This window comes from Perognathus longimembris, chromosome 11 (assembly GCF_023159225.1).
Source record: "Perognathus longimembris pacificus isolate PPM17 chromosome 11, ASM2315922v1, whole genome shotgun sequence".
Classification (NCBI taxonomy): Eukaryota; Metazoa; Chordata; class Mammalia; order Rodentia; family Heteromyidae; genus Perognathus; species Perognathus longimembris.
In genome coordinates this window covers 44,309,433-44,325,735 of record NC_063171.1, presented here as the reverse complement: position 1 = coordinate 44,325,735, position 16,303 = coordinate 44,309,433, and the positions used below count along the sequence as shown (strand labels likewise).

At 49.7% G+C, this 16,303-nt stretch overlaps 1 protein-coding gene across 1 annotated transcript; it reads left to right on the top strand.

Annotated features, from left to right (window-relative positions):
* The first annotated feature begins 587 nt into the window (after nt 1–587).
* Plekho1 (pleckstrin homology domain containing O1) lies at nt 588–9,769 on the top strand. The gene is made up of 6 exons (XM_048356434.1): nt 588–910; nt 1,558–1,704; nt 5,519–5,659; nt 6,639–6,743; nt 7,343–7,444; nt 8,950–9,769. The coding sequence occupies exons 1-6, from the start codon at nt 884–886 to the stop codon at nt 9,652–9,654; spliced, it is 1,227 nt and encodes a 408-aa protein (XP_048212391.1). The 5' UTR covers nt 588–883; the 3' UTR covers nt 9,655–9,769.
* Nucleotides 9,770–16,303: the final 6,534 nt, after the last annotated feature.

Here is a 16,303-nt window from a genome sequence, read left to right as displayed (position 1 = left end):
GAGATCCCTAAGATGCTCCTCGTGCTCGGGACTTACTCTCCTGAGGCTCAACTGCCAGTGATAGGCATTGATCATGGTAACTTTCCTCCCCATCTATTCCTAACCACCTACCCTCGGAAGCACAAAACTTTTTCCCCAACACCTGACCTGCCCAGACCACTGTCTCCCACCCCGAAGGCGTCTGGGTGGCGCTCCAGTTTTTGTTTGGGTTTGGGAGGGAGATGATCTCGATCTCGGTTATCCTGGCTCTTCCCCAATCCGCAAGTCTCTGTTATCCACGGGGTCTGCGTGGCCGGGCGCTTTGGGGCAGGTCCGGGTGTGCCCATGCCGCCCCACCTCCGGCTGTCTGGGCTCAGATCTGAGAGCGGGTCTCCTCGGGGATCAGGTCTGCCTGCCTCCTTCCCCCCCCCCCCCCATGAGTCAGAAACAAAGCCGGGGTGGGGGGGGCGGGGAGCGCACCGGCTGCGGCTCCGCGATTCGCCCTTTATTCTGAACTCGCAACGTCAGCGGGCCCGCGGATGGAGCGGCGGGGCGCGGGCCGGGCCGCCCACTGCGCGCCGGGCCGGGCGGGTGGGCGGCGGGGGCGCGCTCGGAGCGCGGGCCGCGTGGGCGCCGGGATGGAGGGCGCCGAGGGGCGGGGAGCGGCCGTGCGTGAGTGTGCGAGGGCGAGGGAGTGCGCGGGAGGCCGGCCTTGAGTGTAACCAGAGCTACAAAGAGGGGGAGCGTCCGGGAGCGGGAGGGCGGGCGGGCGGGAGCCGGGGAGGAGCGCGGCGGCGCCGGGCACCGCCGCCACCCTCCCGCTGGGAAGAAGCCCCCCTCGGAGCGGCCGAGACCCCCGCGCGGGGCCGCCCCTCGGCCCCGCACCCCGCGTCCTCCGGGAATCATGAAGAAGAACAATTCCACCAAGAGGGTGAGTGCGCCCGCCCGGCGGCCCGGCCCCGCCGCTCCCGCGACCCCGGCCCGGTCCGGGCAGCGCGCGGCGGGGCGCCCCGCGCCCGCCCCCCGCCCCGGCCGCGCCCGCGCCCGCGCCCCGCCCCGGCCGCCCCGCCGGGGCCCGAGACCTCCGCCCGCCGCCCGCACCGCCGCTCCAGCGGGGGCTTTTGTTTACTTGCCCCCGGGGGGTGGGGTGGGCTTCAACTTGGCTTAGTTTGTGTCCTGCCCCGACCCGCACCCCGCTCCTCGCCGGGGTGACGGGCCGCCGCGTGCCGCGAGCCGTGCGGGGCGCGGAGACAATGAGGAATAAAATCAAACGCCGTTAGTCGCGGCGCGGAGGGGCTGGGGGAGGGCGCGGGGAGCCGGGGAGCCGCGGGGGGCCCCCTCGCCCCGGCCCCCTCGCCGCGCAGTTGGGTGGTTGATTGGGGGGAGGGGGCAGAGAGTTCCTCGAGTGAAAACCTGTTCCCCCAAGTCGCGGGGGGTGGTGGGGGAGAACCAGACCTCGAGGGGTCCCGGGCGCCAGCTCGGGGGGGCGCGCGGGGAGCTCGGGGAGCCGAGGCGGCCCGGGAGACGGGGCGAGCTCCGTGATGCTTCACCGGCCGCCGCTTCTCTTGCCCCGGCCAGGGCCCCCAGGATGGAAGTCATCAATCCGCACCGCCCGAGAAGGTCGGCTGGGTCCGGAAATTCTGCGGGAAAGGGATTTTCAGGGAGATTTGGAAAAACCGCTATGTGGTGCTGAAGGGAGACCAGCTCTACATCTCGGAGAAGGAGGTAGGTGCCGTGTCTCTCTCTGCCTAGCCCTGTGCTCCCCCTGTCCCATGGGGCCCGGCTGCCTCCAGCGCCCCTACCACCCCACGACTCCTCCCCATTTGATCCAGAAGCAAGTTTAGTGGTCTCATTACGCTCTACCCTTCTCTTCTGCAGAGAAAGGTCACCCTTCAGTGAGAAGACCTAAGGAGTTGAGTTTGCTTCTTCATGTTTCTTTCTTGGCAAATACCTTTGTGGCAACAGTCCCCTCTCAATAGGTCCCACAAGTTCTAAGTGCACCCCCCCACCCCCAACCCCACCCCCAACCCCACCCCCGGCCACCTCCTACCCTGTCCTGACCTCATAAAATATGGGATTTCTGTTTGTTTGCTGCTGTTGCTGAAGTCTGCTGATCACCCCTTCCTGTCCTTCTACCCCAGCCCAACTGGCCTCCTTTCCTGCACGTAGCAGAGTATGTATAGGCAGGTCCTATCAGCTGCACAGCCGCCCTGAATCATAAAATCACACAACCCAGGGTCAGTCTGTGTGACCCCAGAAGAATAGCTGAGGACCAGCTAGTTTTTGTTGGAGCCAATGTCCAATAGTACTGTTCCCTATCCCACTACTGTCCCTTCCTGCCCAGCCTAATTTGTATCAGAGGAGAGAGAAGTGGATATAGGAACCTGAGTGTTTCTGTACTGCTTTGCCTCTGTAGTTAAACAGGAAAGCCACAGCCCACGTTGGAGCAGAATCTGAGCCCAAATCACAGACTCTTTTTTCCCCTTTTGTCCCAAACTCTTGGGATCAGTAGCTCTTAGTGGAACTGAGAAATTGGAATGCTCCTCTGTGTTTGCCTAGCTTGGTAGACTGTCCCATGTCCCCCTTCCAGTGGCCCTTCCTCCCTCGATTCTGGTTTCCCTCACCCAGAGCTGACTGGGAAGTCCTCTCCATGTTCTAACCCCTTCTGCTTTCAGAAGTAGACACAGTCAGTAGATTGTATTTAGGTAAATAAATCCTTTTATGGTATTGAAACAGATACACTTGCAGACCAAGAGAAGTACTCATCTGTAAAGAGTGGCTGCTATTACAGTGAGGGAAGAACTAAGCCATTGAAGAGACCCCCTTGAAAGTAATTCATCCTCCCTGCCACTAAGCTAGAAACTTGCTGGTGGAGTCTTAGGGCTCCAAATGAGAGAAGACAGGCAGATCCCACTGAATGTTTTCTCCACAATTTTCTGGCTTTCCAGTTTAAAAAAAAAAAAAGATAAAGCAAGTGTCAAAGTGTATTCTCTGAACATCATCATGGTAAGAAACAGTAGCAAGCAGAATTTCATTCTACCAGGGGGAAAGCTAGGGGACAGTTAAGTGTAGAAGAAACAAAACAATTGTGTTTTCTTGTTTGTATTTGTTCAAAACACAGATGTGGAGGTGAAAGTATGGGTACCTTGTGTGAAGGAAGGGAGACAGAACCAGAGAAAAGATGGAATGACCTCAGCCTAGAATGCTTGGTGTCCTATGAGTCAGGAACACCTGACTAGTCCTGGGGCCAACTGCTCCTGCTGAGAAGAGCACTGGAAGAGAGGGAACGGCATATTGATGCTGCTCTTCTTGAGCACCAGTTTTCATGCTACAGTGGGCCTAGGTTAGAGGAGAAACTACCAGAAGACTCTAGACTTGATTCTGACAACTTCACAAAGCCCCAGAATCAGTGGACTCAAGACAAAAAAAAAATCAGAATGATATTTGTAATTTATGTGCAATACAAGACAGTAATAGTCATCCTAACTCTCTTTCCCAGTTTTCACAAATCTTTCTTCTTTTTCTTTAACTTCAGACAAGGACTCCCATAACTCCCTCAAGCCCTAGAGTCCTGGTGCTTGCTGTGCATCTTTGCTCATTCTCAGGAAAGGATACTCTTTCTCACAGAGAGCAGGGCGCCTTCTGATCATGGGCTAATGTGTAGGAACAGACACAGGACCCTAGGAAGACCTTGTGGGGGAGGAGGTTGTGTTTGGAGCAACTCTTGGCAAGTGTAGTGGAAAATCCCTGTCTGTGGGCCACAGATAAAGCATCAGAGGGAAAATAGGGCTGATTTGGAAGATGAGTTATTGTAAATGAGGCTTCAAGAATTAGACATGGGGAAAAAAACAACACAGTGGAGAAGGCTGGTAGATGAATGTTTGTCTTTTTTGGGCACTGGACTATGCCTGCCTGCCTCACCCTGCCTCCCGGCCCTGCCTTATGACGGGCTGACGCTGCCCAAGTCCCTGGTTCCCAGAGCTCCTTATCAGCCTGCTCCAAGCCAGAATAGCAACCTTCTCTTCCCTGTCCCTAAGGAAAACAGAACAAGTGACTCTCTTCCCCTGCTGCACACACACGCCCAGCACCTTCCTCTCCAAGCTCTCTGGCTCTGCTGATAGTCTCCCTACAGGGAAGGAAGGGGAGAGTAGAGGTGATGCATCATCCTGCATCCTGGCCCTATGTTTCTGGGAATTGTTCTTGAATGCCCTTTGCAGCACCTTGTCACTCCTCCACCCATAATCCTTCATGGCTTCTGATCACTTTCCAGCCCAAAGCCAGGGAGCTTGGACAGGGAGAACACTGGGGGAGCCAAGCCATGTGGAAACAAACAGGGAGAGGGAGGGACTGATGAGCCCTTCCTCTGTGATCATCCTGTACTCCTGTCTTCAGCTCTCTAGGTCCAGCAGCCAATCAGAAAGAAGGGCAGGCAGGCAAGACTTAGATGGAGTGGGGAATGCAATAGAGACACTTTTCCCACCTCAAGGGTGTATGCACGTGGTCATGTACACAATTCCTATTCTAGCACTTGGGAAGTGGCAGCTCTTTTGGAAACACTTCCATTTGAGGAGAGTAAATATCTTTCAAGGAAGACGTGAGCCTACTTTTTACTTCTATCAAAATGGATGCTAGTGCGTTTAACTTTGGGTGGTAGTACTGGTGTTCTAACTTAAGGGTGGACACTCCACATCTTGGGCCCCTTTTTGTTTTAGTTGTGTTTCAGATTGAGTCTCATGTTTTTTTCCTGGGACAGCCTGGCCTATGATTCTCCAATTTGTATCTCTTGTAAGATTGAAATACAGGTGTATACCACCACGCCAAACTTATTGGTTGAAATAGGGTGTCTTGCTAACTTTTTTGCCCTGGGATGGCCTAGAACCATGATCCTCACTATCTCTGTCTTTAGGAGCTGTGATTATGGGCATGAGACATCAGGCTCAGTTTTGCATTTTTCTACCAGGAATCCTGACCAATCCCTGGGTGTTCCCAACCCAGTAGAAGATAGATAGGTTGCTCCATTTGGGATGTGTATTTATAGTAGTATATGTTAGAGGAAGGAAAGGATGGGAAGAAGAAAGCTGCCAGGTATACAGTAAGAACCAGGAGGCCAAAAGCAGACCTTCATTCCTCAGCTATCCCTGATATTGGTGCTGCCTTTGTTTCCTTTCTCTGGACCATCAGAGAACAACCAGCTTCCTTACTTGGGGATGACCAGGCAGCCTGTGTACCATGTCCCTTTAAGGACATGAGCCCTGTAGGACTTGTAAGCTGTGTCCTTTAGAACGGGATGAGTGCTGTGGGTGAAGAAAGGCTCTGGAAATGGTGGTGTTGGCTGAGGAGAGTGAGGTAAACAGAAATTCTTAGGACTTGGTGTCTGCCCTAGTACACCTCTGGTGGGTAGCCTTTTCCTGTCCTGTCATCCTTCCCCCTCCTCAGGCTCCTTCTCACTCCCCAGAAGGGGGGGGTGCATGTGGCGGGGTGGGGGTGGGGGCAGCTAAGTAATTTTATCCTTCTCACCTCACCTCTAAATGTCCCCTAGGTAAAAGATGAGAAGAATATTCAAGAGGTGTTTGACCTGAGTGACTATGAGAAGTGTGAAGAACTCCGGAAATCCAAGAGCAGGAGCAAGAAAAATCATAGCAAGTTTACTCTTGCCCACTCCAAACAGCCTGGTAACACGGTAGGTTTCTCCTGCTGCCTTCTGGAGCACTGGGCCATGGGGAAAGCAGGTAGGGGGGGGGGGAGCGCCTTCCTCTTTAGAGTCTCCCTTGGCAGTTTGGCTCAGAGGCCCCTGGATTGCTTTGCTGCCGACTTTTATTATATTACTTTCAATATACTGTGGCCATTTCCTTCCCTCCAGGCAAGCCAGCCTTTAACCACAAAGATTGTACCTGTCTCTCCCGCACCTCACACACACACTGATGCATGGGTACACACATCTTGAGAGAACATGACTGGTCTTTGTGCCCTGAGGAATGGTTGAGGAAATCCAAGGAAACTGTTCCTGTCACATTCTATTTTTGCAAACATTCAAAGATCTTTACTACCTATCCCGTCCTTTATCAAATCTCATCTACTTATCTCCAGTGCCATATTAATACCCAATGCGTGCATGGGCATGTGTTCTCTCTCTCTCTCTCTCTCTCTCTCTCTCTCTCTCTCTCTCTCTCTCTCTCTCTCTCTCTCTCTCTCCCTCCCTCTCTCCCTCTCTCTCCAATATTAGCACTTGAACTTAGGGCCTGGGCGCTTACCCTTAGCTTTCTTCACTCAAGACCGATGCTCTTGCTCATGAGCAAGAGCTCCATGTCCAGTTTTTTGCTGTTTGGAGATAAGTTTCTCCAAGTGGTCCAGGCTGGCTTTGAACTTCAATCCTTAGCTTGTTAACCTCCTGAGTAGCTAGGATTGTAGCCATGAGCCACCAGCACCCACTTCCAGTATTCTTCTTAGCTCCTTTTATTTCCTTAAACCACCTTCCAACTATGCTATGTAGCAGAAATGGGGACTGGGTTTCCTTGAGTTATAGATAACTCTGGAAACAGAATCACACTCCTTCCAGGATCTGAGTCTCAGAGAATGAGATTATAATTTCTTATTTCTTCACTGTCAAGGTGAGGCACCAACTCTAAAACCCTGGCTGAACAAGAATCTTCCCCTCATAGGCACCCAACCTGGTCTTCCTGGCTGTGAGTCCTGAAGAGAAGGAGTCGTGGATCAACGCCCTCAACTCTGCTATCACAAGAGCTAAGAACCGCATCTTGGATGAGGTCAGGGGGCTTATTATGGGGAGAAGGATATTGGGGCAGAGGGAGCAGCTGTGACTCACTAAAGTGAGATTATTCTGTTTTTTTGTTGTTGTTTTTTTTACCAGTCTTGGAGCTTGAACTCAGGGCCTGAGCACTGTCCCTGGCTTCTTTTTGCTCAAGGCTAGCACTCTGCCACTTGAGCCACATTGCCACTTCTGGCCTTTTCTGTATATGTGGTGCTGAGGAATTGAGCCCAGGACTTCATGTATACAAGGCAAACACTCTTGCCACTAGGCCATATTCCCAGCCCCAGTGAGATTATTGTTTAGGGCCCCATTTAATTGTTCCCCCATCATCTTCTTTCTCTCCCTTTTGGAAGCCTTGTTCTCCTCCACCTTCTCAAAATCTTGTCTGCCAATTCTTCTTCACCTATTCATGATGCACAAGCCAGCCTTGGGTCAACTTAAGGCACCCCTTCCTGTCCTTTGCACTTGTGCAGACACAGTTAATGAGCTAGGCTCATTTTCCAGTCCAGGAATATTCAGGTTTGGGGGGGGGGGATTCCGGGTTGGGACAAAGATTCCTGAAGAGCACCCGAGACTCACAATGCATCTCTTCAGGTCACCGTTGAGGAGGACAGCTATCTTGCCCACCCCACTCGAGACAGAGCAAAAATCCAACACTCACGCCGCCCCCCAACTCGAGGACACCTCATGGCTGTGGTATGTAGGACTATAAGAAAGTCAACCTTACCAAAGGGGCCATTCTGTGTCAGTGCATCTCAGAGCTGTATACCACCAGAGGCATCCGTGGAAGGCCTCCAATACCAGCACCAAAGGCCAACAAGGTCCCTCCATACCATGTCCCTAGCTAATTCCCCTAAATCAGAAACGCTGCTTATGCCTATAATTCTAGCTACTCGGGAGGCCAGGAGATCTAAGGATTGAGATTTGAAGCTAGACTGGGCCGACAAATCCATTAGACGTTTGTGTCTATTTAACCAGCAAAAACAAAACAAAACAGAAGTGGGGGTATGGCTCAAATGGTAGAGTGCCACACCTTGAGCAAAAAAGCTAAGCAAGTACACAAGATCCATGAGTTCAAGCCCTAGTACCAGCACAGGCACATATACACACAAATTACTGTATAAGTAATGCAATACATATATGTGTGTGTGTTTCTTCAGTACCTACAAGTTCAAACATTTCTCTATTATCAATTTATTGTCTTTTGGAGAAAGTAAGAAAGACACATGCTTCCAAAGCAAAAAAAAAAAAAAATCAAAGAGATGAATGTGTACAAAAGGAACAAGCTATGCCAGGTGCTGGTGGCTCACTCCTGTGATTCTAACTGTTCAGGAGACTGAGATTTGAGGATCGAAGTTCAAAGCCAGCCCAGGCAGAAAAGTCCATGAGACTCATATATTTAGTTAACCAGAAAAAAAGCCAGAAGTAGAGTTGCTGCTTAAGTGGTAGAATGCCAGCCTTAAGTGAAAAAGCCAAATGAGATTGAGAGGCCCTGAGTTCAAGCCCCAAGCTCTGCTATATGGCACCAACATTAAGTACCTCATGTATTCGGGGAAGGTGCCAGTGAATCATGAACGTGGCAGTTTCTTGTAGCGAGGCAGTCAGGTACAGTGGAAGAACATAGGCCTTGGCATTGGCGGAACCTGAGTTGGAGCCTGGCTTTGCAGTCCATTCATGTCGAATAGGGCAGTGATTACACCTATCTTGCAGGGTTGAGTCAGAATACACAAAACAAATGCATGTAACTACGTATGAATAATGAAACCCTTTACAGCTTTAAATTACAGTATTCTGAAAATAAAAGGACAGCTTTATTACATGATAGAGGGTTCATAGTTCAAATAGCAAAGCAGGCTGAGGTGTGTGTGTGTCTGAGATGCAGATGGAAAAGAACAGTTCCTGTGGGGTTTGGAGCACCCAAGTGTCGAGTCCACTTTGGTGTTTGGGTCCACAATCCAGAGGTAGTAGATGCCTTTGGAAGCTTGTAGCATGGTGGAAAACAGGAAAAAGAGCAGGCAAAATTACATTGTCACAGAAAAGTAGAAGAAAGCTCAAGTGACCATCAAAGGCATAGGAAATGGCAAACAGTGAAGGGCTGACACTCCAGGAGTGGTGGCGTCTCGTCCAGGGAAGGCATCGTTCCTGGAATCCCTCCTGATGATGACTTAGACTTCTTTGTTTCCCACCCTCTTCCTCCCCAGGCTTCCACGTCTACCTCAGATGGGATGCTGACCTTAGACCTGATCCAAGAGGAAGACCCTTCCCCTGAGGAGCCAACCTCTTGTGCTGAGAGCTTTCGGGTGGACCTGGACAAGACAGTGGCCCAGCTAGCCAGCAGTCGGCGGAGAGCTGACTCGGACCGGATCCAGCCCTCCTCATACAGGGCAAGCAGCCTTCCTCGACCTTGGGAAAAGCCAGACAAGGGGGCCACCTATACTCCCCAGGCACCGAAGAAATTGACCCCCACAGAGAAAAGCCGCTGTGCCTCCCTTGAGGAGATCCTGTCTCAGCGGGACACTGGCCCAGCCCAACCCCTCCACCTGCAGGCTGAGGAATCCCCAGCTCCCAGCCCACCCCACCCAGGGCAGCTGTCCCGAATCCAGGACCTGGTAGCAAGGAAACTGGAGAAGACTCAAGAGCTGCTGGCGGAGGTTCAGGGACTGGGAGATGGCAAGCGCAAGGCCAAGGACCCCCCACAGTCTCCGCCTGATTCTGAGTCAGAGCAGCTGCTGCTGGAGACAGAGCGGCTGCTGGGAGAAGCATCATCGAACTGGAGCCAGGCAAAGAGGGTGCTGCAGGAAGTCAGGGAGCTAAGGGACCTGTACAGACAGATGGACCTGCAGACCCCCGACACCCACCTCAGACAGACCACCCAGCACAGTCAGTACCGGAAGAGCCTCATGTGAAGGAAGGGTTCTGGGACTCATGGGGGGCAGACAGACTTTGGCTCCAAGTGTTGCAGGATGAAACTTTTTTATTTACCTCGATTGAAAAAAAAATCAAACTCATTGTTCTTGCTGATGTGTGATGCCCTCATGACCATTTCCTTACCTTACCGGGATGGGGTAACCACCGTAGCAATAATAAGGAACTTTCATCTAAACAGAAAGGGTAATAATGACAGTCTGCTCATTTCACACATACCCTCCTCTAGATCTAGTAGGGAGCAGACATGTACATGCCCAGGCATCTAGGTTTAGAGAGGTCTGGGGAACAAGAGGTTTTCTCATATGTCCCATTCCAGGCTTTCAGTTTGAGGGTGAAATTTCAGCTGTGCAACTCTAGTTGTAGGGATGCGGAGGCCAGGGCCACCTGTCCATGCCATAGGAGAAGTGCAATTTACTCCCACTCTGAGGAGCATATGTGGAATTAAACTCTCCGCAGCCTCTAACCCTGGCTTCTCACTCACAACATTCTCTGGCTGACATCAAGCTGCCTGGGGCTGGGGCTACAGTACAGGCAACCGATTGCTGAGCATGCATGCATGAAGTCCTGGGTTCAATTCCCCCAGGACGGGGGGTGGGGGGGAGATCGAGCTGTCTAGACTTTCTTATTTGAGGTGCTCCCTCCTTTCATCCATGCCCTTCCCAGCATAGATTCAGAGATACAAATGGAGATGGATAGGACTAGTTCAGCCATGTGACTGGGGTGTAGGGGTGACTGTCATGGGAAATGGAGACAGCTGACTCCATGGAAGAATTGAACTAAGAACGAAACTGACTTGTGGTGCAGTTTTTGTAGGATGAAGGGGAAAACCAAACCTATGTCCCAGTTCCTCTTTCAACTAAGAGAGGGTTTCCTGTAGCCTCTCCCCCTTCTTCCTTAAACCTCTCCTAACACGGACCAGCCCAGCTTTAGAAAAACAGCTCTGCCCACACCACACCGCCTTGCCTGACTGCTGTGGTGCTGCCAGGCCTTGCAGCGCATTGTGCTGCTTTTCTCTGAGTTTCCAAGGTCAGGTTGAGTCACAGTGATAAAGGTCCCGAGAAGAGAAGGCCATGTGGGAGTGATTTTTTGAAAGAAAGGAACATAACACCTCATGAATCTAGTGTCCGACTACCTCCATTCCCACTGGCCAAGTCCAAGAGCTTTAGGGGGGAAGGAAAGGAAAGGGGAAAGGGGAGGAAACAGGAAAAAAATTGCCTGTAGATCTTAGCCATGAGGCTCCTTTAATGTTAGGGAAAGGGAGCAGATAATAGAATGAAAACACTTAGGGAGTCCCATCCTCCTGATGTAGATGTACTCCCAGAGCCATAGGCAAGGTGGAATATCTGCATTCAACCATCTCAGGTCCTCATAATCAATTTCATGCTTTCTCCTATATCTAGCCTGTAGTTACCTACCTAAGCCAAGGAGCAAGCACAAGAATACCACCTCATTTGTCATTCTCAGGTTCTCCTGGGGGCTGAGTTGAAGGAACCAATCTCCAAAATAAGCCTGATCACCAGAGCCACTCATTGCCACAAATTCTGGAAGTCTGAGTTAAAATTATACTTTCTATAAATCTATCTTTAGATTCCTATTTTACCAGTGTTTTCCCTTTCTTTTTCTTCCTTCTCACTCCTACATAATGAAGAAAAAGACAAAAGCAAGAATGGCATATGTGTCCCAACATGCCAATCATCTCCAAGGGGAGCCAAAAAATGAGGGAGACACTGGAGAGAATGACAGTGACACGAGGCAGAAGATCAGGGACCCCAGGGGACTGAGAAGAGCTGGTCACTCACTCCTGGGATCTTCAGATACCAAGACCAACAAGTTTCAGTTTGCCAGCAATTGCTCTAACACCACGCCATAATGTGATGAAATGAGCCCAGCTTGGAAACAAGGTCTGGACTCATGTTCTGACTCTGCCACTTTATGGTTATGAGGCCCTGGGCAAATACACTCTTTCCGAGTGTCGATTTTCTTGTCTGCAAACTGCAGTTGCTGTTGAATAGGCAAAGGCAACATATGGGAAATGCCTGTCAATACATGGCTGCTGGGGCTGCTATTATTAGTTTGGCTCAGTAAGCAACCAACAGCCAGCTCAGGTGGCCAGAGCACAGTGAACAAGGGTTAATTGTGGTCACTGTTCTAGCCCACACACTTGATCATGCCACAGGCCATGCCCATACCTCTGGTAAAAGGAGAGTGTGCCAAGCATGAGGCTAAAGACAAGAGCTGTTGAGAGAGAGAAAAGGGGGCGAAGGATGATTCCTGGGTTTCAAGAATTTCGGAGCTGAACACAAAGCCTGGCTTGCCACTAGAAAAGCAGCTTAAAGTTGTATGGTTATGGTGGGAAAGTAGCACAATTTCTGTTAGTGAAAGTATACACCTTTAGGTGCTAGGGACAGGGTGGTGCAGCAGAACTCTTGTTATCCCTCCACCAGTGTTTCCCTCCCTCCCTCCATCATTCCAATCTCTTCCTGCAAAAACTGCCCTTCCTTCCACCCAGTCACTGTTTTGTGGTACATGGATGATAGGTTGGTTAGGAAAAAAGAAGAGCTCTGAGCCTACACAGGGCAACCTCCTCCCTGCACAGCTGCCTAGGGACAGTTTTCAGAATGTTTATATCCTACCTTCCTGCCTCCTTCCCTTCCAACAACTTTTGCTGTTTTGTGTTTGGTTTTTTTCTTTTGTTTTTGTTTTTGCTTACATGAATGAACTGGGAAAGAGAAAGTCCTTTGGGAGGACCAAGTATGGATGGGGAGAGGGAACCCAGAACAGAGTTGAAGTGGGTGAGGGGTAGACATGGATAAAGAACCAGATGCTTCATTCATATTTCAATGGCATTTTCCTCGGCTTTTCTCTTCCTCCCCCATTAAATTGTTTGGGAGAGCTGATAAAAAAAAAAGTACAGTCCTGATCTTCCTCCATTAGAAGGACTGTCTGAGGTGCTGGCTGGAGAGCTGATGAGCTTATTTGCATGCAATTTTCACAGCATAGCTGTAGGTTGTCTATGGTGAAGAGAAAGGAGGAACCACACAAGAAAATAAAGGAAGAAAGTAAAAAGGCACAGGTTTATCTAACCCCTGCTCCAGCTCTGATAAACAAACCTGCACTGAGCCTAGAGCCAGGACCTCTGGGAAACACCCCTTGCCTCCTTCCCCAGCCACTCTCCCAACCCTTCTGCCAACAGGAAATTTCCTCCACCTCCAGCCATTAAATCTCTCTGGCAAGCAGACCTAGCCCCACTCTGCAACCCTTGGAGCCTGGCTACCCACCCTTCCTATCCTCCCTCCCTCCCCTAAGCTTAGTTCATTTCTTTTTCTGCTTTCCTCCTAGCTCCCGGTCTCCCAACAAGAGCAGCCAATCCCCAGCCTGCTCTAGAGCCACACCATATATGGAGAGGTTGGAAGGAAACCCGAGGAAAAGCGGGAGGCACACACACACACACACACACACACACACACACAGAGTTTGAGTGCCTTTCCACGTGTGACCTTGTGTCTGTCTGTGTATACCACACCCCATCCTCCCCTGTCCCTGGCTCACCCCATCCTCAGAATGAGGAACCTGTTAGCTATTCCCCACTTCATGCCCCGGGAGACCATCACTCCAATGGTTGCCTCTGACCTAGATTCCCTGCACTAATTACAAGCCTAACGAGATCTAACAAACACCCAACTTAGCACAGCTGAGACCCTCGAGGTCAATTAGTGCAGTCCGGCTCCACTCGGGAAATGAGAGATGGAGCCAGAAAGTCGTGTACATGCCACAACCCAACCTTGGTGTTGGAAAAAGGCAAAAATTAACAAATCACTTGAAAATGAGGATCTTGAAGGGTTAAGATTAAGGTGGGGAGAACAACCGATTACCAACTTCTAAATGATTATCAACATAGATGTTGGTGCGGCTAACCATGTCCATGACATGGGTTTCAAAAAGACTTAAGAAGCATATATAATTATAACCCTTCTGTTCTTCACCTTTATAATAGCGATTTTTTTTAAATTAAGACAAGAAGAACACTAACCCATAACAAAGCAAGGACTGGAACTCTGGATCTGCATCATGGCCTTAATACTAAATCCTGCCTCTTCTTTGCTTCTAGCCCTGGACAGCTGGAGCTATCACTCCTGTCCTTCCTGCTACACCAGCAGCTATAGCTCAAAAAGCACACCTTTCCTTCAGAAATACTAGCCTGAACCTCATTCTTGCTTTTCCTGCCTCCAGATAGCAAAACCATGAGGGCAAACAGACCCTTCTTCCCAAGGCTCCTTTCTTTAGGCAGCAAAACAAGACAATGGACTAGCTTCCTTGCCTTGGCCTTGGCCTTGGCCTACAGGCCAATGTCCTCATCTCCATCCCTTACACTTGCAGCTCTGTGTGGGAAGGAGAGGGCCAGTGGGAGCTTCCTGTTCAAGCAGATGTCGATGTAAATCCAGCTTCACACAGGATACATCGCTCCCCTATCCTTACCAGCTCTGGGTGCACAGAGGGCTTGTGCTCCACAAAAAGTCACAGCCCAACATGGACCTGGGAGAAAAGTTATGTTGAGTGAAGTCAGGCTCAGCAAATCAGAAGGCTTTCTCTCATGTGGAAGTTAGATCTAAAATATAAGCGTGTGAAAACATTGATCAAGAGGCAGTGTACACGGGAACTGGAATGTTGAGTGGAAACCTTATGTATACCTATTCAAAGACATTTTTTTTTCCTGGTCCTGGGGCTTAAACTCAGGGCCTGAGCTTTGTCCCCTAGCCTCTTTGTGTTCAAGGTTAGCACTCTATCTCTTGAGCCACAGTGCCACTTCTGGCTTTTTCTGAGTAGTTGATTGTGTATAAGAGTCTCACAGACTTCTGCTCAGGCTGGCTTCAAACTGTGATCCTCAGATCTCAGGCTCCTGAGTAGCTAGGATTACAGGCATGAGTCACTGGTGCTCGGTTTTAAAGACAATTGTTAAAAATAAAAACGAATGTAATGTGATGACCCACACTGAGCAAAGTTGAGATGTCCTCATTGTCACAGGAACAGAGGAGAAAAGTGTTTTAAAGCTCAGTAAGGGTTAGGAACATAGCTCAGTGACAGAGAGCTTTCCTAATCTGCACACAGCCCTGGGTTCCATCACCAACACTGGAAAAAGGAGACAAGTATAGGGAAGTAGATGTGCTGGAATCCATCTATTATTTAAGACTCACTCTGGAATTCTGGTTCATAGAAGACTGAGAAGACACCACTCACTACACTTTCAGGATGGTGCTATTAGAGGAGTACCAGCATCTCCATACTTGGCTGTGACATTCCTCTACAGGCCAAGGGTGAAGCAGTTACAGAGCTGTGACTATTGATAGAAGTGAATTGACCCCAGTCCCACTGCTGGGGTCAGAGGGCTAGGTAGCAGCAATAGATGGGAGAGGGTCACAATCATCTTCATATGCAACAAAATTAAAAGGATAGCCAAGGAGGCTTAACATAGAAAGCTAATTTGGTTAATAAACACATTGTGTCCCTAAGGGAGGAAAACAGATAGGCAGTGAACATGAGCATGGGCAAATGTGAAACTAGATCTAGGAAATTTGGAGGATGGGTGAAATGCATTTTTTTTTAAGAATGAAAAAATAGCTAAGGTACTGTTTCTCAAAATGAATATCAGGAAATGGAAACATGGGTTTTTTTGGGGGGGGTAGAGGAGGGACACAGGAATGAAGGAAAGGTGAACAAATGCAATCGTTGTATCCAATATACACTATATAAAAAAATGATCTGTGTAGTCGGGCACTGGTGGCTCCTGCCTGTAATCCTAACTACTCAGGAGGCTGAGAACTGAGGATCATGGTTCAAAGCCAGACTGGGCAGGAAAGTCCGTGAGACTCTCATTTTCAATTAACTACTCAGGAAAAGCTGGAAACGGCACTATGGCTCAAGTGGTAGAGTACTAGTCTTGAGCACAGAACGGCTCAGGAACAGAGCCCAGGCTCTGAGTTCAAGCCCTAGGACTGGCAGAAAAAAAAAATGATCTATGTAACTTGTGGGTAGGGATGGGAAGGGAATAATGGGGGAGAACAAAGCAAGGGGTGACACTGACCAAGAAGCATGTATCGTAACCTGATTTATGTAATTGTAACCACTTCATACAACTTCCTAATAATAACAATTTAAAATGCAAAAAAGAGGGGCTGGGAATATGGCCTAGTGGTAGAGTGCTTGCCTCATATACATGAAGCCCTGGGTTCGATTCCTCAGCACCACATATATAGAAAAAAAGCTGGAAGTGGTACTGTGGCTCAAGAGGTAGATTGCTAGCCTTGAGCAAAAAGAAGCCAAGGACAGTGCTCAGGCCCTGAGTCCAAGCCCCAGGACTGGCAACAAAAGCAAAACAAATAAATAAGTAAAATGCAAAAAAGAATAAAACAATAAGTAAACAGGGCTCTGACTAGAGTGATCATAATAAACAGCTTTTATTTACTTGTTTATTATTCTGTATGTCTGTGTATACACGTGCATATGTGTTGGTCCTAGGGCTCAAATTCAGGGCTGGGAGCTGTCCTTGAGCTTTATTTGCTCAAGGTTAGATCTCTACCACTTTAACCACAACTCTGTTTCTGGCTTTTGGGTGCCTAATTGGAGAAAAGA

Coding starts and splice junctions, on each gene's coding strand:
- Plekho1 (XM_048356434.1), top strand. CDS start 884: ATGAAGAAGAACAATTCCACCAAGAGG. Junction 911..1,557: donor AGAACAATTCCACCAAGAGG/GTGAGTGCGCCC, acceptor TGCCCCGGCCAG/GGCCCCCAGGATGGAAGTCA. Junction 1,705..5,518: donor TCTACATCTCGGAGAAGGAG/GTAGGTGCCGTG, acceptor AATGTCCCCTAG/GTAAAAGATGAGAAGAATAT.